Below are 19986 nucleotides of genomic sequence, written 5' to 3' on the forward strand. Positions count from 1 at the left end.
CCTCCCCCCACGCCTGGGACTTGGCGAATACTCCATGCTCAGTAAATGAAGGAAATGAGTAAGGGGGGAGGGTATCTGACCAGATGATCTCTAAGCTCCTCTGACAAAGTGACTACAGTGACTCCTTAACCTGTAAGCCTGCTTAATCATGATGCCCTCTGGCAAACACTGCTCAGTGACTTCCCTTTGCTTTAGGATAAAAGCTTAAGTTTCTCCCAGGCCCACAGAACCCTGAAGCCCTGCTGCCCCCAAGGCTTCTTTCTGTTCATTCAGTCCTTAGGCTCTGATTTAGAGTGCCCAGCACACAGTGGCTATATTGTGAGTGAATGAATGAGAGAATGAATGAATGAGTGAATGAATGAATGGGCTTCTCTCACTTTCCCAACCTCCAAGCTCTTTCTTGACACTGAGTCTTTGCCCTCTACCCAAAACACACCCTCCTTTTCTGCTAGTGATGCCTGGTCCACTGCTAGTCTCAGCCTGGACGCGCCTCTTCCTCCCTAATCCCTCCAGGACCCTATGCGAAGTCCCATCGGGCACTGCCCCATTCTGGGGTCCTGACTGGCCTCCGCCCTCCTCACTACTCGTGCTGCTTCACTGTCATAATCGGAGTCCCTTGCACAGGGCCTGGTGCATAGCGGGCTGGAAAGGATGCCAGAAAAGAGACAGAAGCCCAAGTGTCTACAGCCCCATGTTTCTGGGGCCGTGTGGATGTAGGGTGGGGGCAGAGCAGGCAGGAGAGAGGAAGCCCCTCAGCTGCACCCACGGGCCCCTCCCTGCTGCCCCTGGGAGGTGAGAGGGAGCACTGACGCCTGGGTGTGGTCACACAGGTCCCTCAAGGTGCAAGAAGACCACCTGAAGAGCTCACTGGTGGAGGTGGTCCCTGAGAGGCCGCCAAAGAAAGCCGGCTGCTGCTCCTGACCAGCTGGCCTGGCCAGGGCGGGTGGCCGCCGCTCTGGGCTTCCTGTTCCTCAGCTCCTATCTCATCTGCCTGGACACACCAACGTCCTAGGGGCAGCGTGGAAGTTCAGGAGACTCCTCCTCAGGTCGGGACGCGGACCCCAGGGCAGGGGCCGTACTAACACTGTCCTTTGCTCTCAGAAGAAGGACTTTGCTAAGTAAATAATCCTTGGGGTGGGTGTGGGGGACTCTTTGAGGAAAGGAAAAGTCTAGAAAACAAGGAAAATACACCACAGTATTGGCCGCACATCTCTGGGTGGCCCTGGCCAGGTGGCTCAGTTGGCTGGTGGTCATCCAGTACACCAAACAGCTGCAGGTTCGATTCTCACTCGGAGCACATACAGGCGGCCGCCAATCGATGCTTCTCTCTCACACTGTCTCTCTCTCCTTCTCTCTCTCTCAAATCAATAAAAATATCCTCAGATGAGGATTAAAAAAAGTATAGGATGAATGTGGGAGGGGGTGTTACTTTCCTTTTTATCTGTATTTGTATTTTCAGATCTACAATGACTGGGTATTCTTATATAATCAGAAATAAAAATAAATGTTGAGGGGAGGAAAGAAACTTTTCAAGGATCCTGCTTTGGTGCTGATTACCAATCACTATCACTTGCTGATGACAAAGTCCCCTGGTCATTAAACAGTCTCACTGTTCTGGGACCGACAGAGCTGGTGAACTTGTGAGAAGAATCCAATTGAGCAGAATCCAGTTCTTAGGCGAGAGCCATGTTCTGATGGCCCCTGACTGGCCCCATCTCCCCGTCTCCTGAGCCCCAGAGGTCTGCTTCTAAGGGGTCACATTCGGAGAGCCCACCCCTGCCCCAGTGCCAGGTGTCCCCTGGTGCAGCCCTCTGTCCCAAGGTGTCAGTCTCTGGTTGCCCTTGAGGTACAGCTGGAGTGTGACAGCTGGGCGCCTGAGGAGCACCTGGGGAAACCAGAGTCAACCACTCACCAGCTCCTCTTTGGAGCTTTTGTGGGAGTTCCCAAAATTATACAACATTCACCTCCTGAAAGGTGGCTGCACATTGTAACCTGGGGCCAGGGTTCGCAGTGCCCTTGGGGAGCTTGCTTTGAGGGACTCGGAGAGCCGGCCTGGCCTCTCAGTGTTGAGCTATCTCCCGTCATCTGTGTTTGTTGCAAATTCCGTCTCCTCCAACTGGTAACCACAGTAATGCTCACCTCGTCCCAAGTGCAGAGCATCAAATCTGGTTCTTTGTGATCATTTGAGTGAATGCCTCAGCTGAATCAGAGGAAACCCCAGTTTCATAAAGAGACAAGCAAAGACACTTCCAGAGGCAGAGGTGCAGAGAGGGACCAAGAAGAATGTGGGAGGGCAGGAGACGGAGGACAGGGCTTCCTGCCTGTTTAATCGGCCTCCGCGCTGGGCCCCATCCCTCTCTCTGCTCAATCCTGAAAGTGACACCTCAGCATCAGTGAGCTGTCACCAGAGGCACATAAGCAGAAGCCAGGTGACACTTGGCAAGAGATGAGGTGGAGAAGATCCAGGCATCAGAAGCCACCAAAACTTGAATCAGATGCCCTTCACAAATCCCTTCCGGCCTCTGGGCTACAGGTGGGAGGGTTCCTGGCGCCCAGCCTATCCCATTACTGGCCCCTCACTGATTCCCTTACCCCAGTGCCTTCTCCCTTGCTGGGTCCTCCCCAGGAACACATGAGCCTCCCTGCCCTGAGCAGTTTCTCAGCGGCAGTATGCTGAGAAAGACTCCGAGAGGGAGGTGGGCTGTGGTGAATGCTGCCTGGCCCTGGGCAAGGGTGGGGCAAGTCCAGCTGTTGCTAATAGCTCTTCTGTGGGGCCTGGGGACCTGGGATGCATGGACATCTCCGAGGGTCAGTGAGTCAATGAGGCAGGCAGGGTATGATTCCTGGGGGAGCCAGTAGAGCGGATAGAGCCCTGTCCTTGGGGGACCCAGTACACAAGTGGACACCGAGCTGCTTCTCCCCTCTCAGCTCTGCCATGGCCTCAAGCAGCTACCTGAGGTTCCCTAGAGGCAGGGTGCGAGTAGGGACCACACACGTGCCTAGGACCCTCCTTGGCTTTCTGTGGCCAGACCAGCTTCTGCGTGGAGTGTAGCTGTGGAGGGGCTGCCGCCTTTCCCAGGGTCACAGGGCTCCAAGTCAGCAAGTGGACCCCAGGAACCTCGGAGGGACAGGGGGCGGCGAGGAGAGCAGCAGGAGGGACTTGAGGTAGACATCAGAGTGAACTTCCAGGCAAGTGGTGAGTTCTCAGGGCATGCCAGCCAAGGGGGCTCAGGCCACAACTTAGCTTGAGACTGAATAAGAAAAGGAGGGCGGGCCTGGACTGCTGGGACTCACGAGGGGTGTGCAGTGACAGGGGGCGGGTAGGGGGACAATGGAGCCTGTGCAGGGTGTTAGGGAACAGAGCGTTTTGGAACCAAGGAGGGAAGCAGCAGAGCAACAGCCATCATTTACCAAGTACCTACTATGTGCCAGGCACTGTCCTGAGCACTTTACTGTATTATCTCATTTAATCATCACCTCAAACCTATGAGATTGGGCCTGTTCTTATTCTCATTTTATAGAGGAGGAAGCGAAGCATAGAGGATTGAAGACCTTGTCCTCAGTCGCATAGCTAGCCAGGGGCAGGGCAGGGTTTTGAACCCAGGCTCTAGTGCCCAGAAGCTTAACCTTGTGGGGAGGTATGGATGGATGCGTAGGGGGAGCAGGGCCCAGGTCCTCTGAGCCCTCCTTTCCCTCCCCTCCTCTCTCGTCATGCCTCTGGCAGGCAGGCCTGGGCCGGGTGGAAGGAGTACAAAACCAGTGACAAATGCTGAGAGAGGGGAAGAGAGAGAGAAGGTGGGAATGAGAGGGAGTGAACCAGGGCCGGTCTCTCACTTCCTCCCTCCCTGGAAGAAGTCTGAGGCTTGGTAAAGTGCGGGTGGCAGAGCTCACCGAGGCCCCTCTCAGGCCTCTTCTCAGCTGTCCTCGGGCAAGTTGTGCCATGGGGCTCCAGAGACCAAGCAGGTTCCCCAGGCAGGCTCTGCAGAGGGCCTCGGGGGAGCCCCCGGGCGGGCCTCTGAGCCAGCTAGAGAGGGGACTCCAGCCCTGTCCCCAGTATAGGAGAACTGGAATCAGGACCCCACTGGACACCCTTGTTTGTTGCTGGATCCCTGGGACCCAGCTCAGGGTAGAAGCCTAGGGAATACTTATTTATTGAGTTAATGAGCAAGCCTCTCCCAGAAATGGTGGGAGGGCGCCCGTGCCTGGTCTCCGGGGCTGACTTCGGGAGGTCTGGATTCCATCTCCCAGGCTGAGTCTTCTCAACCAGGAGCACCCCATGTCATCAACACGTGGGATAAAGTGGGGGTGAGGAGGAAGATCTGACAGCTTGGCTGCAGAGTCCCCCCGACCGCACAACCTCAGAAAGCAGTGATTCCCAGCTTTAGGGCCACCTGCCAGAGCTCAGACCGATTAAATCATGTCTCTGGTGTGGGACCCGTGCATCAGTGTTTCTGAACCTCCTCAGGTGACTCCAATGTGCAGACAAAGTTGGGAGCCAGTGGTAGGGGCTTTACATCTTCTCACAGCCCTCGTGTGTGCACTTTCTCACCTGGGCCTCAAGTTCAAATCTGCCTGTTTCATGGTCAGGGCGAGGTTTTACTCCTAAAAAAAAAAAGGATACATCTGTATCTATATCTATGGTATTTATGAGGTTCCATTTGCACTCAATGAAGAAGTTTTAGAAATAAAAAAATTGAGCCTGACTGGTGTGGCTCAGTTGACTGGGCATCATGACGCCAAGCAAAGGGCCACCAGTTTGATCCCCGGTCAGGGCACGTGCCTGGGTTGCACGTACGAGAGGCAACCGATGGGTGTCTCTGGCACAGCGGTGTTTCTCTCTTTCTCCTTCCCTCCCTCTCTCTAAAAATAAATAAACAAAATCTTTAAGAAAAGAGATAAAGAAATTAAAAAGGAAAAAATGAAAATACCGGAACCTCACCCTTTAGTGACAGTTGCTGTTGACATTAGTTTACTTTATTTCCTCACTTCTTTGCAGTTGCAGAAACAGATAGAGAAACATTAGATAACTTTCCCAGCACAGTGGAGCTACCAAGTGGCAGAGTTGGGATTTGAACCCAGGGTGTTGACGGAGCCCACCCCACCAGGTTGTGGCGAGGTCTGAAGGGGCTAATGCAGGTCAAGGGCACCTCCTGTACCAGGGGTTTGTGAAGAGTGGGGCTCGACATGGGAAAGAAGGAGGCAGCCCGCAGGCTGCTTTGCGTGTGGGGAGAATAGAGCTCAATGCCACTGTCATGCACAGGCTCACAGCCACACCCCAGCGACTGCTCTGACTCATCTTTGCCCAGCTCTTCGGCCTCACCCTGCTGGTGGGGCTGCTGGCCAGTGGGCTCATGCTGTTGGTGGTGGGCTGGGCCCAGACACCTGCCCCCCACCATCCATTCTTCCCCTAACCAACAGTCTCTACCTTCTCTGCCTGCCCTCCTGCCACTGTCACACACGCTTCCCAGCCCAATGAGAAACACACAAAAAAGCCAGCCATGGAGCCACAAGTCTGGGCCTGTGAATTTCTGAACACCCTCCTTTCTTCTCTGTGGTTTCTCTTTCTGGCGTGGCTGGGGTAAGGGGCCCTTCTGAGGCCTTTTGTTCTCTCCAGATCAACTAGAAGGGTCCATTTCTCCATGGAGATGAAGGGTCCTCCATCTCTATGCCCCACCTCTGGCCTCCTGGAAGCAGGCCTCAGGCTTGTTTGTTGACCTGGGAACCAGGGAGATTATCTCCACTTAAATCCCCAAGACAACGCAGTTTACTTGGTAATAGTGTTACAGCTACACACACACACACACACACACACACACACACGTCCAACTCCATGGTCAAAAACACTGGGTTGATCCTTGGCTGGTGTGGCTCAGTGGATTGAGTGCCAGCCTGCAAACCAAAGGGTCACCAGTTCGATTCCCAGTCAGGGCACATGCCTGGGTTGCAGGCCAGGTCCCTGGTGGGGAGCACGTAAGACGCAACCACACGTTGATGTTTCTCTCCCTCCCCCTCTTTTTCTCCCTCCTTCCTCATCTCTCTAAAAATAAATAAATCTTTAAAAAAACAACAACCCTGGATTGAACCAAGTCAAACTGGTTTCTCTGTTGCAGGCCTTATCAGGGCCTTGAATTCAAACTGGTTTCTCTGTTGCTAGACTTTTCAGAACCTTGACTACCCTAAAGGCCCTAGGGACTTTCTGAGAGGTGCTCAGAGCAGACAGTTTCCCCAGATCCATGCCAGGGAGCCAGTGCTCTGAGGAACACACCTTGGGAAAGAACCCAGGAGAGGAGCTGCGGTGATGAGCTCAGTAAAGATGCTCTCGGCACCCTGAGGCAAGTGGCTCTGAGCCTCGATTCCCCTGTCAGGTGGGCATCTCCTGATGCATTTCCCACGGGCCCCCAAGGAGAGGTAAAACGGGCCGCTAGCTATGGGAACTGCCCTCTTTCGGAGCTGTGACCCCACCCAGTTCCCACTCAAAGCATACTGGAATGCAAGTCCTAGGGGTGCTAATTACAGGGACAGCCATGAATCAGCTCATTTACTGTACGATCCTAAGAAGTAAACAACTCCCAAACTTCGTAGAATTACTATCAAATTTCTTGTGATGAGCCCATGGGGAACGGCTTCCTAGAGGCCTAATCTGAGAGCAGACTGGCCCAGAGGAGCAAGTCCCTGGGGTCCCGGTCCCAGGTGGCCACAGGGATTTATGTGGGAAGAGGGCCCAGGCAGACACGGTGCTTGTTGGGCACCTAAGACGCCACAGGCCCCGAGCACGACACATGCCTCACGTGCGTGTGCATATCTGCCTGTCGCTTGTTCGGCCACATGACAGCCCTGTCAGGGAGGAGTGACGGTGCCATCGCACACAGGAGCAGTGACTCATCCTGGGCACGTGGCTTGCAAGTCCTCCTCTGGTGCCCACAGACCCTGGCCCTCCCCCTGGCCAGGCCTCGGGACCCCAGGGTTGTAGGATTTCCTGCTTGCTGCTCCAGAGCAAGGGTAGCAGCCTGAGGATGCAGCCGTGTGAGTCAGTGTCTCCGGCCCTGAGTGGGTGCCGGCACCAATGCTCAGTAAACACTCACCAGAAGGTGAGTGAGTGAGTGATCAAGTGCAACAGCAACCCACTTGTTTTAGAGAATAATCTGCTCACGTTACTCTTTCACCTCCTCAAGGGCTGCTCACTTCACTCTGAGTCATGCCGAAGACCTCACCATAGCCTATGAGGCCCTCTGCATTCCGGATTCTTCAGCTCCCTCACCCAATATCCTGCACTGCGCCCTCCTGATGCAGCTCCTTAACCACACCAGCCTCCGTGCTGTCTTTCAAACACACTAAGCAGGCTCCCACCTCAGGGCCTATCCACTTGCTGTTCCCTTTACTTGGAGCTCTTGCTTCCCTCTCCCATTTCCTCATCTCACTGCCACCTCCTCAGAGAGGCCCTCCCTGACCACCTCTTCTAGAATATCACCCTATTACTTCTCTCCTCTTATTAACTTACCACCTGAAATTGTCATTTACTTATTTTTGTACATGCTTACTGCATCTTCCTGTCTTATCCATGTTTGTTGTAAGCTCCATGTGGAGATAGGGCCTGTGTTTGGTTCACTGGTGCATCCCAGGGCCTAGCACAGAGCCTGCCCCATAGTAGTTGCTCAGTTAATCCTTGTTGAACAAGAGAATGGGGAGAGAGAAGAGAGCCCGGGCTCTGTCAAATAGCAACCTCTGTGCTCATTTTCCCATGAGAAAGGAAAACAAGGAACTTTAATAAAAGAACCAAATTTACTTCAATTTAAGGCAGATTCCACACAGAGACCATCTCAGACACAGGCACAGGACCAGACAACTCGGACACACCACCGTCATGCATGACAGGGAGGGAGAGGGGCCGGGCAGCAGACAGGTGGCCCTGGTCTCCACCAGGTGGCACGGGACATTCAGCGGGCTGAGGGGCCCCATGCGGCAGAGGGACTGGCATGCATGGCCTGCTCCCATGTGGGTAAAGGTTGGGCAGCTGGGCAGGCCCAGGAGTGAGATCACCTTTCTCACCTTTCCCATGGCAAAGGCAGGGGTAGGGGCAGGGGCTCAGCCTCAGACGCCTGAGTCCAAGGCTGAAGGACTGGGGTGGTGACAAGATGGAACAAGTGACCCTAGAGCCAAGACGGCCTGGGGTGAGAGGTTGCACCGGTGAGAAGGGGATGGGGGAGCTGGGGATGGTGTAGATGGACTCTCAGGGCATCAGAGCAGAAGGTAACCCAGGCACCATCTGGTCAACCCTCTCGCCGCACAGATGTGGAAACCAAGACCCAGGAGGCAGAGGTCCTTGCCTGGGTTCCCACGGCAGGCAGGGGCTGCAGGCGGGGCTTGAACCCAGGCAGGACTTGAACCCAGCTCCTACCCCCTGGGACAAAGGGGCAGTGTGGGAGTGCTGGGGCTGGGCTGTCCTTGCCCAGGCCCTTAGGTGAGCAGCAGAGGAGTGGACACCAAGGACCCGGGCAGCGTCCATGGGAGGTGAGGTGCCCGGAACCAGGTGCCAGCTGTGGTGCTTGTGGGCCCACGTGCCAGGCAGAGGCTTGTGGATCATGTGTCTAGAACCCGTGTCATACTGGGCTTCAGAGGCATCAGAGAAGACTCTGCACCTGAAAAGCCTCCATTCCTGGCCCATCACCTGGCCTATGATCCACCATCACAGCCTCCCCTCCCTCAGGAGGCTGCGGGTTCCCACCGCAAGCACATGTCCCTGGAAGGGGTCGCAGGTCCAGGCACTCCTGCCAGCCCATCCGCCTCACGGGGTTCACAGGAAACAGGGACAGGACAGATACTGGGGTGGGGGTTGGGGGCCAGGCAGAGGAGCAGACAGCACAGGAGCAGGGGCGGGCGCAGGGCTCAGGGCACCTGCAGAAGGGAGGCCCAGCCCAGGCTGCAGGGCCGTACACAGCAGACGGGATTGTCCAGGTGGGCCGCGGGGGCCCCAGTCTCCCTGATTATTGACACCGTCCTGGCTGGGCTAGAACCAAGTGTGGGGGAAGAAGAGAAGAACAGGGCACAGGACCCTACCTCTACCACCTGTACCCCCCAACTCCCTGGGTTTGGGCCATAAGTGAGGCCAGGAAATTGGGAAGGAGTCTCCAGAGGCCTCACCCTCTGTCAGCCTCCCAGGCACACTGGGTTCCAAAGGCTGGGCCGGGCGGACTGTAGCGGGGTCTAGGGACCCTGCACACCCTCTGGCCTCCTGCGGCCCCAGCTGCTTGCCATGGGCCAGGCTCAGATGTGCGTGTGCAAGGGGGAGGCAGGGGGCGTGCAGGCTGGGGACTGCGAGGGCGAGCTCTCCGGGGCCTCCGGTGGGGGGCGTGGGCGGATGCCTTTCGCCTTCATGTAGGACACCAGCTGGTCCGGGATCTCAGCCAGCACGTCGCGGGCCAGGCGTGCCATGCTCAGCACGTGGTTGCCCGTGCGGTCCACGTAGTCTCTGAAGGGCACAAACTGGCCAGCGGGAAAGGCAGGATAAGGCAAGGTTTCCTGCTGGACCCCGGCCCCCAGATCCCCAGGCCTGGGATCCTGTCGCATTCCTCCCCAGCCTCCGTGCACCTCACTCCACTGCGCCGCCCCCCTACCCCCCGCTGCCCGTGAACTCTCTGAGGCACTGTCATTGTGCCGCCATCCTTCCATTTACTCAAATACTTACTAAGTGCCTACTGCATGCCAGATACATCATTCTTTAGATTCCTTAGTCTCTGAGGTCTTGGCACCAAGCACTTACAGGCACTTAGGAAATGCTGAACGAACCCCCGGGCTCCTGGAGGTCAGGCCCTCCGGAAGCCTCCCACCCCTCAGGCAGAGCCTCCTGTCTCTTCGGCCCTGCTTCCCCTCTCACTCGAGTCAGTCCCCACTGGCTTCCTTCCAGGGGTGTACCCCCAGACCAGGGCCTCAGGCTCACTCCTGCTTCCAGGCCTTTGCATCTGGGGTCCCGCCTCCCAGATTGCTCTTGCTCTGGTTTCCAGCCCCCTATCTGGTCTCCACACCTGGAATGACCCCTTCCTATCCCCATTTTTTTTAAAACCCAGGGGGTATGGAGAATGAGTTTTTAATTCCAAAACCCCTAAACGGTAGGACTCTGTCTGCAGTAGATGCCCGGAGGGGTTGCTTGCTGACGTGCCTCTGAGGCTTGACTGGACAGCGATGCCCCGAGGGCCAAGACCTGTCTGCGTCCTACCAGAGACGTTAGGACATTGATTCAATTAACCACGCAGTGCGGTTCTTGGAGAGGGGCTGCGGCGACACCAAAGACCTCCACCTTCTAGGGGTTGGCCATCTCACTGGGAAGGCATCTGTGCTCTGCAGGGGGCCATGGAGGCCTGGGGGCTCAGGGAGGCCTGGGTGGGGCAACAGTGATGTTGGGGTGAGGCTCAGACTTGGCTGAGAGCGAGTGAGCGTCCAGCCCAGAGAGAGCTGTGACCCGGGCACAGACTCCTGTTCCCTTCAGCGGTGGCCAGGCCACTCTGGGACTCCCAGTGCCTTTCTCCAGGGCCCTTTCCAGAAAAGCCCCCTCAGGGGTGTGGAGGCAGCCTGGTAGATGGGCAGGCTGGGGCTGAGCTTCACCTGGACGATGTCCCGCTCAGCCAGCTTGCCCCGAGAGGAGATCCGCACGTCATCGCCGTCCAGCTCCACCATGGCTGTGTGGGGAGGGCAGGCATGGGAGTGGGGGCGCTGACGGCCCTGGCAGGACAGGGCACTTGTCCCCCAGTCCCAGGCAGAGACTGTCAGACCAGACCCCCGTGCTGGGGGTGGGGTAACTGAGGCTAGGAGACAGGAGGAGCCCCCAGCTGAGTCTCTGACTTCTGGCCCAGCCTCTAGCTGCACCCTCACAAAACTCACAGGGTTGGAGGAGGGAGCGGTGACTCAGGCCTCCTCTCCACCACCGTGGGTTGTGGGTGTGGGGCACACACCCTGACATACACACCCTCATGCAAACAAACGCACGGTGACCCCTGCCTGCGGACCCAGACAATCACACATGCGGGGTGTGAGTGCTCACGCTGCGGGGCAGGGCCATGCCCCAGGGTCTGAGCCTCTGGGGGAGGACCAGGGGAGTGGGGAGGGACTCACCATCGAACTCTGCCTGGCCCACGCCGATGATGATGATGGACATGGGCAGTTTGGCAGCCTGTGAGACAGCAGGGGGGTGTTTGGGACCCGGTTGAGGGGCCAGGTAGAGGAAGAGGAGTTCATGGACAGGGACAGAGGGAGGAACATAGGAGAAAGTCAGGAAGACAGGGAAGAAATGTAAGGGAGAAGGATGGAAACACACAGAGAAACTCAGAGAAAGCAGGGGAGAGGGAGAGAGGGCCATGGATACAGACCCGGGGCGCAGAGGTCGGGCACTGGAGAGGAAGAGCAGGCAGAGGGAGGGAAGCAGAGGGAAATGGGGCACAGGTCTAATTCTGCCAGACACCCCTTCCCTTCCTCCACTCTTGGGCCCCCGTCACGTGGGACACCTTTTGTGTGGGCCTGGAGGGAAGGCCATCTGTAGTTGGGGCCGCAATGCAGGGGGACCACCCCACAGAGGAGTCATGTTCCTGGACCTCCCACCTTCTCTACCTGGCCAGGCCAGCTGCGGTCTGAGAGCTGGTTAATGAGGGAACCAGAGGCGGCTGGAAGGAGTGGACCACCCAGCGTGATGAAGAGGTGGCTAGGGAGCTCACTGGTGGGACGGATGCCTCAACCCCATGGCCAGGCCCTCCAGATGCTGCAGCCGGAAGCCAGGAGTGGTCTCGCAGAGGGCGGGGAGAGGAGAAGCCAGGCCCAAGGGTTTCCCTAAAGGAGTGGGAAGGCACCCCCACCCCTGGGCCCAGGTGCCCCCACACAGCTCACGTTGACAATAGCCTCCTTGGTCTGTGCCATGTCCGAGATGACCCCGTCGGTGATGATGAGTAGCACCGAGTACTGGGAGCCATCCTGTACCTCGGCCGCACTCCTGGGGTGGGGCCAGGGCAAGATCAGTGGAGGAGGCTCTGGGCATGTCGTTCCCCGCCCCCATCGCCCTGCCAAGGTCCCTTAACACTTCGTGGGGACAGCTCTTTGGTTGGAAGGGGGCTCTTTAGGGTCAGGGTTCACTGAAAGGCAAGTCAATGGGAAGAGACATTCCTTCCTGTCTTCCTGAGGGGACAGGTGTGGAGGCAAAGGTCTTGTGAGCTGTTGGGATGGGGTGCTAGTGGCCCAGAACTCACCTGGCCACATGGGTGACCACAGGGGCAAAGTTGGTGGGGCCGTAGAGCTGTACCGTGCGCAGGCTCTGGTGGTACGCCTCCAGGATGCCCTCGATGCCGCAGCACGAGGGGTTCTCCTGGTTGCCGTTCTGGGGGCAGAGGATGGGGAGGCTGAGCCCGGGAAGGAAGGAGGGGTAGGAAGGTGGGTGGGTGGCTGGGGGTCAGTGGGAGCATGACCAGGTGGCAGAGGCCAGCAGACCAGCGCTCTCCTACACTCCTCTCTGGTGGGGGGGGGGGGGGGGGGGGGAGGGAGGGGCCCACCCTGAAGGGCAGTGCCTGCTCTGGTGAGCAGAGTCCAGACCTGCTCCTCACCCCACTCCCCACCTGCTCAGATCAGCACTGCTCCCCCAACCCAGCCCTGGTGGGAAATGACTGCAGGGCCCGAGTGCTCAGGAGGGCCAGGGCTGGACCATGCTGCTGCACTCTGTGCCCAGCACAGGGCCTGGCCCTCCCAGGCCCGTGAGGGATGTTTGCTGTGGGTGAACAGTGACTGAGTCAGTGTCCCCAGCTCACAGCAGGGAGGGAGGGCGTGGTCTGAGGAGGCATCCCCACTGTGCCCCATCTCAGCATCCACTCAGGAGTCCTAGAGTTACCTGCAGCTGCCCAAACCCAACCCACACCCCCATCCTCATTTCTGGGGCACTGGGGGGCAGTGCAGCCACGTATTTGCTCCCGCTCCTCCTGGGTCTTGTCAGGGAGAAGAGGCCAGAGCCCACTGCGGGCAGCGGGCGGCTTCAGGCACAGATGGGAGTTCTTGGTGAGCAAGGTGGGGAGTGGGTTTCTGGAGGCCCTGATACAAGACCCTTTACACATGGCAGGCAGCCCCCGCCCCCCGGGGCTACTCCTTAAGTCCCTGGGCAGGGAAGATGGGAAGTGCCCCCACCCCAGGCTCGTCACCAATCCCCTGTGGCTCGGTCAGCCCTCAGGTCTTCCTCTGGGGACCTCCTACCAGCGGGAACTCGTGGGACACCCTGCCGTCAGGGGGCAGCTTGGCCCCGAAGCCGAGAGCCGGAAACATCTTGTCGCTGTCATAGTGCTGGATGATCTCCCCAACGGCGGTCAGGGCCAGCGCGTAGGCGTTCAGCTGGTACGGGCTCATGTAGTGCAGCGATGTGGACTGCGAGGGGTTCCCTGCGGCACAGACACAGAACTTCTGCCGGCCTGCGCATGCCCAGCCACCTGTGGCTTCACAGTCAGAAGGGGGCATCCAAAGGCTCCCCTGCCTTTTACTTATTTACCCCGACGCCACCTGTCTGACCGCACATTTCGTCCTCTAGCAAAACCTGGCTGCTGGCCCTTCAACACACACCCAGAGGCCCACCCCCTCCCCTCCTCCACGATGTCAGCTTCCTGCCGGCAGGAGAGCAGGAGCCTGCTGCTGGCCTCCCTGCTTCCGTCGCCCTCGGGCCTGTGGTCCACACTCAGCGCACCAGCCAGAGCGAGCACGTGATCCACAGGCAGCTGGATGACACCTTTTCTGCTCTAGAGCTCCAAGGCTGTCACCGCCCCAGAATGAACCCAAAGTCCTCACAAGGCCCCACATGATCCAGCCTCCAGTTACCTCTGTCCTCGTCCCCTACCACCCTCCCCATCCCTCAGTCCCACCTCGGGGCCTTGGCAGTGACTGTTCCCCTGCTCTGGGACACTTCCCCACAGATGTACCCGCCACTTGCTCCCTCGCCTCTTCAGGTTCCTACTCTAGTGTTGCCTTCTCAGTGCGGTCTTGCCTGAGCAGCCCACCGGAAGTTACAGCCTCCCCAGCCCTCCCTACCCCTCGCCCTTACTTGATTTTTCTCCATAGCCCTTGTCACTGCCAATATTGTCCATATTTTACTTATTTAAAAGATTTTTAAAATTTATTTTTAGAGAGGGGGAGTAGGAAGAAAGGGAGAGAAACATCAATGTGTGGTTGCCTCTCAAGTGCCCCCTACCAGGGGCCTGGCCCACAACCCAGGGATGTGCCCTGACTGGGAATAGAACTAGCGACCCTTTGACTCGTAGGCCAGCACTCAAGCCACTGAGCCACAGCAGCCAGGGCTATTTTACTTATTCACTAATGACAGGAAGTACAGCCCAGGCTGCAAAGGTACCAATCCTTCTCTACTTTCTACTAGCTGTGTGATCTTGGGTAAATTCCTTAACTCCTCATCCTCCATCTCCTCATCTGCAGAATGGGGATAATAATAGACCCCACCACACAGGACTGTTCTGAATATTAAACAGGTGTTATTGTAATTCTCTTCTTTGTTATTACCACTAAGGCCTTTCCCGGTTCTGACGTCCTACCATGCTATCTGTGATGCCAGGGGTTTCTGACACACCTGTGGGGTATGAGACCTGAGCGTCTTCTGACAGGCACAAAAATGAGCCCTGACCACCGCTAACGGTGGTCCAGACTCCAAAGGAGGTTGAGATGTTTCTGACAGTGTAAAGTTTGGCACTGATTGCTCCTGGAGCCTTGGTGATAGTCTGATGCTGGAGGGGGCAAGAGGTGGGGGGAAGCTGAGGCAGCCCTAGCAAGGGAGAGGACCAGGTTCCTGGGCTGTGCGCCCCCTCACTGAAGACCACAGCGCTCAGTCCTGACTCCCCGCCTCCCCTCCAGCCTGTGGGCTGCACTGCAGAGAGTATGGGATTGGCCTGTGAGGAAGCACCTCTCCTCCAGGGCTCCCCACAGCTCTGAGTAGCACTGCTGTATCCCCCCAGGGAGACTGTGTGTTCTCAAGGGCAGGGCTGCGGCTCAAGGCCCAGATCTGTTAGTGACTATGGTTCTGCCTTTGGTTCTCCAGGCCTAAGCACCTCTTCTTCGGTGAGGATGAGGCCAGAGAGTATGGGAGGCCTGGCTGCCAGCCAGGGCCAACTACCCCAGCCCTGGAAAGCCCTCCCCTCCCTCCCCCATCAGCTCCTCTGCCCATCCCCCACTCACCATTGGAGGCCGTGAAATCGATGGCCACCGTGAAGTTGATCTGGGTCCTAGAAGAGGGAGAACAGCAGGGAAGTTACCTGGACAAGGGCAGGGCTTTGGGGAGGGTGAGCAGAGCTGGACAGGGAGTGGGAGGCCTGGCTCACACCCAGACCCGCTGCTTGCCTCTCCGTGGCCTTTCTATCTGGGATGGTGACGCCAGCCGCGCCCTCCCCCCAGGGCTGTTGTGAGCATCGCTAGAGTCAGGCAGCATGAAAGCTCTTTGAAGATGATGATGTTCTGTGCGGGAAGTGATCATGATTACTCATTTGCTCCCCATACCCTGCCCTGGGCCCACCTGAGGCCAGTGAAGCAGAGTTTTGCTGTATTTCTGGCTCAAATATGGAGTCAGATTCAGGGTTAAAACTTATTTGACAAAAAAAGAGAGAGAGAAATAGGCGTTGTACATCCCCTCAGGGAAGAACAAAACACCACCCATGAAGCTGTCTTGCCCCAAAATTGAACCTGAACCTGACTGAGCCTCCAGAGCTATCTACCGGAAATACAGTGGACAGAGGGACGTGGTAAATGACACCACAGGGCATGCGGCCAGTAAAGCCAGTCTGTGGGGAGCTCTGGGCACCACTGGAAGTGACCCATGGACCGACAGTATGGGGATCGCCTGGGGACCTAGAGGACCCCGAGTCTCCTGTAGACCCACTGCTTCAGAAGCCCTTTGAGGGTGCAGGAAGCTGTCTTAGCAAACCTTCCAGGTGTGAGTGGGGGACCCAATAGGTGAAAGGAGAATTAAGAGACAAATCAACCAACTGCAATACAGGGGTGGGCAAAAATAGGTTTATAGTTGTGAGTATGCAAAACACGGTTTATTCTTATATTATTTTATTGTATTATTTACTTGTATTACAACTATACACCTACTTTCACCACCTATGTATGTATGGGTCTTGCTTGATTTCTGCTTCAAATATGCCACTTAGGACACTTGTAAGTCAATTGGGTAAACCTGAACACTGGCTAGATTTGGTATTAAGGAACTTTCAGTGTTTAGGTGTGATTATGGTGCTTAATTATATTTGACGAAGAGAGTCCTTTTATTTTAGAAACATCCTGAAGTATTTGGGGGATGACATGTCCAGGATTTGCTTCAAAATAACTGCATGGAAGGGAGAGGGTATGGAAGAAGATGGGCCATGAGCTGGTAGTTGCTGAGTCTGGGTGAAGGGTACCTGGGTTTCATCATATCTTCTCTCCAGTTTTGCATGTGTTTGGGGTTTTTCCATAGTAAAAAGTTAGCTTTGAGGCTTCAGATTCAGAGTTGAAATTGCTGAGGGTTTGGCTGTTCCAGGTTCTGTGCTAGGTGCTGACGGGGACAAAGATGGCAAGACATGAGCCCCCGAGAAAGTCCAGTCCGATGGTTCTCACACTGAGTGAGCCCAGCCACCAGGGAGCTTGTTTAAAAAGAAGATCCCCTCTTCCAGTCGAGATGGACGCATAGGTACACACACTTCATCGCCTCACACAACCACAAAAAGAATTACAGCTAAATCTCAAAACAAATAACACCCAGAATTGCCAGAAAATCAAACTGTAGGGAAGTCCAACGACCAAGGATTTAAAGAAGCTACACTCATCCAGACAGGTAGGAGGGGTGGAGTCACGGAGAGGGGCGGGGAAGGTGAGGAGACGCAGGGTGGCATGGAGGTGGTGGCGGTGGTGGTAGGACAGGCATGGGCGGTCCCACAATCACATGTGGTGAATAAAAATCAGGAGGGACACCTTGGGAGCGAGCAATCTCAGGTCAGACCAAACAGCCCAGGGTTCCAGCACCAAGAAGATAAATCCCCATAACTTCTGCTGTAAAAACCATTGGGGGTTATGGTGGTAGAAGAAACTGCCAGATTTTGGGGAAACTCTGCTTAAAGGGCCTGCATAGTCTTACAACGTACACAAACCCACCCACTCCAGGATTCAGCACCAGGGCAACAGCTAGAAGGGCACCAGTTCCATATGGGGGTTGGGTGAAGTGTCTGGGAACAGGGTGAGTGCCAGGCAAACCTGCAGAAGCCAGGCAGCAGCACAGTCCCCTCTCAGAGCCCTCTCCCCACACAGAACCACAAAGCAGTGAGGTGGGTTGCCCCACCCTGGCAATTACCAGAGGCTCTCCCCACACAATTTACAGGTGCCTCTTATAGGCCATACTACCAAGACAGGGAGTCAAAGCAGCTCTACCTAATACACAGAAACAAACACAGGGTGGCTGCCAAAATGAGGAGACAAAGAAATATGGCCCAAATGAAAGAATAGGAAAAAAACCCAGAAAAAGAACTAAACGAAATGGAGATAAGCAATCTATCAGATGCAGAGTTCAAAACACTGGTGATCAGGATGCTCAAAGAACTTACTGAGTAGGGCAACAACATAAAGGAAGAAATTAAGGTTATAATAAGTAGAATAAAGAAAAATCAAAGAAGAACCAAAAGTGAAGGAAAGGAAACTAGGATTCAAATCAATTACTTGGAACATAAGGAAGAAATAAACATTCAACCAGAACAGAAAGAAGAAACAAGGAATTTTTTAAAAGGACAGTATAAGGAGACTCTGGGACATCTCCAAATGTGCCAACATCCAAATCACAGGGATGCCAGAAGGAGAAGAAGAAGAGCAAGAAATCAAAAACTTATTTGAAAAAATAGTGAAAGAAAAGTTTCCTAATTTGGCAAAGGAAATAGATATTCAAGTCCAGGAAGCACAGAGAGTCCCAAACAAGTTGGATTCAAAGAGGACAACACAAAGACACATCAATTAAAATATGGCCAAAGGTTAAAGATAAAGAGAGAATCTTAAAAGCAGCAAGAGAAAAGGAGACAGTTACCTACAGAGGAGTTCCCATCAGACTGCCACTTGATTTCTCAAAAGAAACTTTGCAGGCAAAAAGGGACTGGCAAGAAGCAGTCAAAGTGTTTAAATGCAAGGACCTACAACCTAGATTACTCTATCCAGTAAAACTTCCATTTAGAATGGAAGGGCAGATAAACTGCTTCTCTGACAAGGTCAAGTTAAAGGAATTCATCATCACCAAGCCCTTATTACATGAAATGTTAAAGGGACTTATTTAAGAAAAAGAAGAAGATCAAAACTATGAACATTAAAAAGGCAATAAATTCACAACTATCAACAACTGAATCTAAAACAAAACAAAACAAAAAATAAACAAACAAGCAGAACAGGAACAGAATCACAGAAATGGAAATCACATGGAAGATTACCAGCTGGGAGGGGGAGGGGTGAGAATGGGGGAAAGGTACAGAGAATAAGTAGCATAAATGGTAGGTAAAAAATAGATGGGGGGAGGTTCAGAATAGTATAGGAAATAGAGAAGCCAAAGAACTTAGATGGAACCCATGAACATGAACTAAGGGGGCAATGCTGGAGGGAGGGAGGGTACCAGGTTGGGGGAGGGGGACAAAGGGAGAAAAATTGGAACAACTGTAATAGCATAATCAATAAAATATATGTTACAAAAATCAAAAGAAAAAGAAAAAAGATCCCAGGGCACCACTCCCAATGATGCTGCTTCTGTTGGTCTGAGATGGGCCCAGAATCCGTTTCTCTAATGCACATCCTCTGCCCTCATGTGGGATTCTGAGGAGGGGGCTCTGGGGTCACACTTGGGGAAACACTGTTCTGGGGGTTCCGAGCTGGGGCCAGGGATGACATAAGCTGAGGCAGGGCTCACCTCACCTGCATTTAGCAGACGGTCCCTGTCAGAAACCACAACCCCCTCTCCACCTAATCACAGCTGAACTGTGGCTCATGGACCCTTTCCTCCCCCAGGAGGGGTGAAGGACATGGATAGCAGGAAACCCAAGCCACGATCTGCTGGCCAGAGGCAGTTCTCCCCACAAGCCCCGTCCCTCGTCTGCTGCCTGAGGGTAGAGGGTCCAGTGGGTCCCAAGCTCTGAAGGAGAAGGAGACATGAGATAGCGAGAGTCTGGGTTCGTGAGTGACTGTGTGAAGCACCTCCCCACCCTCCCTGTCGCCCCAACAATGAAAAATAAGCCTTTATTTGTACTAAGCCTTGAGGTTGGGGGGTTGTTACAGCAGTTGACCCACCCTATCCATGGGCTGTTCCTTGTCACCTTTCAGGGTAGAATGTAGAAACTGTGACTTCATTAGAGGGAGGGAGACATTTGGGGGGTGGAAGCCAGGCTCCCTGGGCCACCCTGGGAGGGTGGTTTTGACCTTCAGGACTACAGTGTGGAGGACAGGCAGGCCTTACTCCTAAGCAGTCTTCCCCTGCTCTGGGTTCTGAAGTGACTTAGGGAAGGAAGGGCCTGGAAAGTAGGTACTTTTGTGGGGAAGTTCCTCCCTGCAGGCTCACCTCTCTTAAGGGCACAGCAGGGCAGAACGCAGACTGCTGAGAAACCAGCTCCGCCTCTGATAGGGAGGCAGAGGTGCCCATACGCTCCCCACCCCACCCACCCCTCCAGGTGGGCCGGGGAGTGAGGCCAGGGAGGAGAGGATCCCTAGACTGATGTCTCTGTCAGCTGCCTGCCTGGACACGCTCCCCGGCTCTCCGGCCTGGAGCCAGCCTCTCCCTCAGGCTCCCCAGCGAGTGTGGAGAGGCGTGGGGCGGGTGGAGGCGGGGAGGGCCAGCGCGGCTCCAGTGTTCTAACTTGCCCAGTACACCAGGCGCCAGCTTCGCACAGCAGCCCACCCGCCTCCGAGGCTCCTTCTCCGGGAGACGCCACAGCCCTTTAACTCGGCAGTCTCCAGCTGCATCCCACCCCGCCCCGGCGCTGC

General features: G+C 55.4%; 2 protein-coding genes across 3 annotated transcripts in view; one reads left to right on the plus strand and one right to left on the minus strand.

Annotated features, from left to right (window-relative positions):
- RAB44 (RAB44, member RAS oncogene family) overlaps positions 1–1224 on the plus strand; it is a 32455-nt gene extending 31231 nt beyond the window's left edge. Inside the window, exon 15 of the mRNA XM_028511061.2 lies at positions 831–1224. Within this exon, the coding sequence (XP_028366862.1) occupies positions 831–921 (91 nt within the window). The 3' untranslated portion in view covers positions 922–1224. The remainder of the gene's footprint in view (positions 1–830) is intronic.
- Positions 1225–7760: 6536 nt separating this feature from the next.
- CPNE5 (copine 5) overlaps positions 7761–19986 on the minus strand; it is an 87222-nt gene continuing 74996 nt past the window's right edge. For both annotated transcript variants that reach the window (XM_028509602.2, XM_028509601.2), the window contains 7 exons: positions 15187–15233; positions 13213–13394; positions 12225–12352; positions 11869–11971; positions 11104–11161; positions 10597–10670; positions 7761–9480 (listed from right to left, as the gene is read on the minus strand). In XM_028509602.2, coding sequence (XP_028365403.1) covers positions 9262–9480; positions 10597–10670; positions 11104–11161; positions 11869–11971; positions 12225–12352; positions 13213–13394; positions 15187–15233 — 811 coding nt within the window. In that variant the 3' untranslated portion in view covers positions 7761–9261. The remainder of the gene's footprint in view (positions 9481–10596; positions 10671–11103; positions 11162–11868; positions 11972–12224; positions 12353–13212; positions 13395–15186; positions 15234–19986) is intronic.

Source organism: Phyllostomus discolor, chromosome 4 (genome assembly GCF_004126475.2).
Source record: "Phyllostomus discolor isolate MPI-MPIP mPhyDis1 chromosome 4, mPhyDis1.pri.v3, whole genome shotgun sequence".
NCBI lineage: Eukaryota > Metazoa > Chordata > Mammalia > Chiroptera > Phyllostomidae > Phyllostomus > Phyllostomus discolor.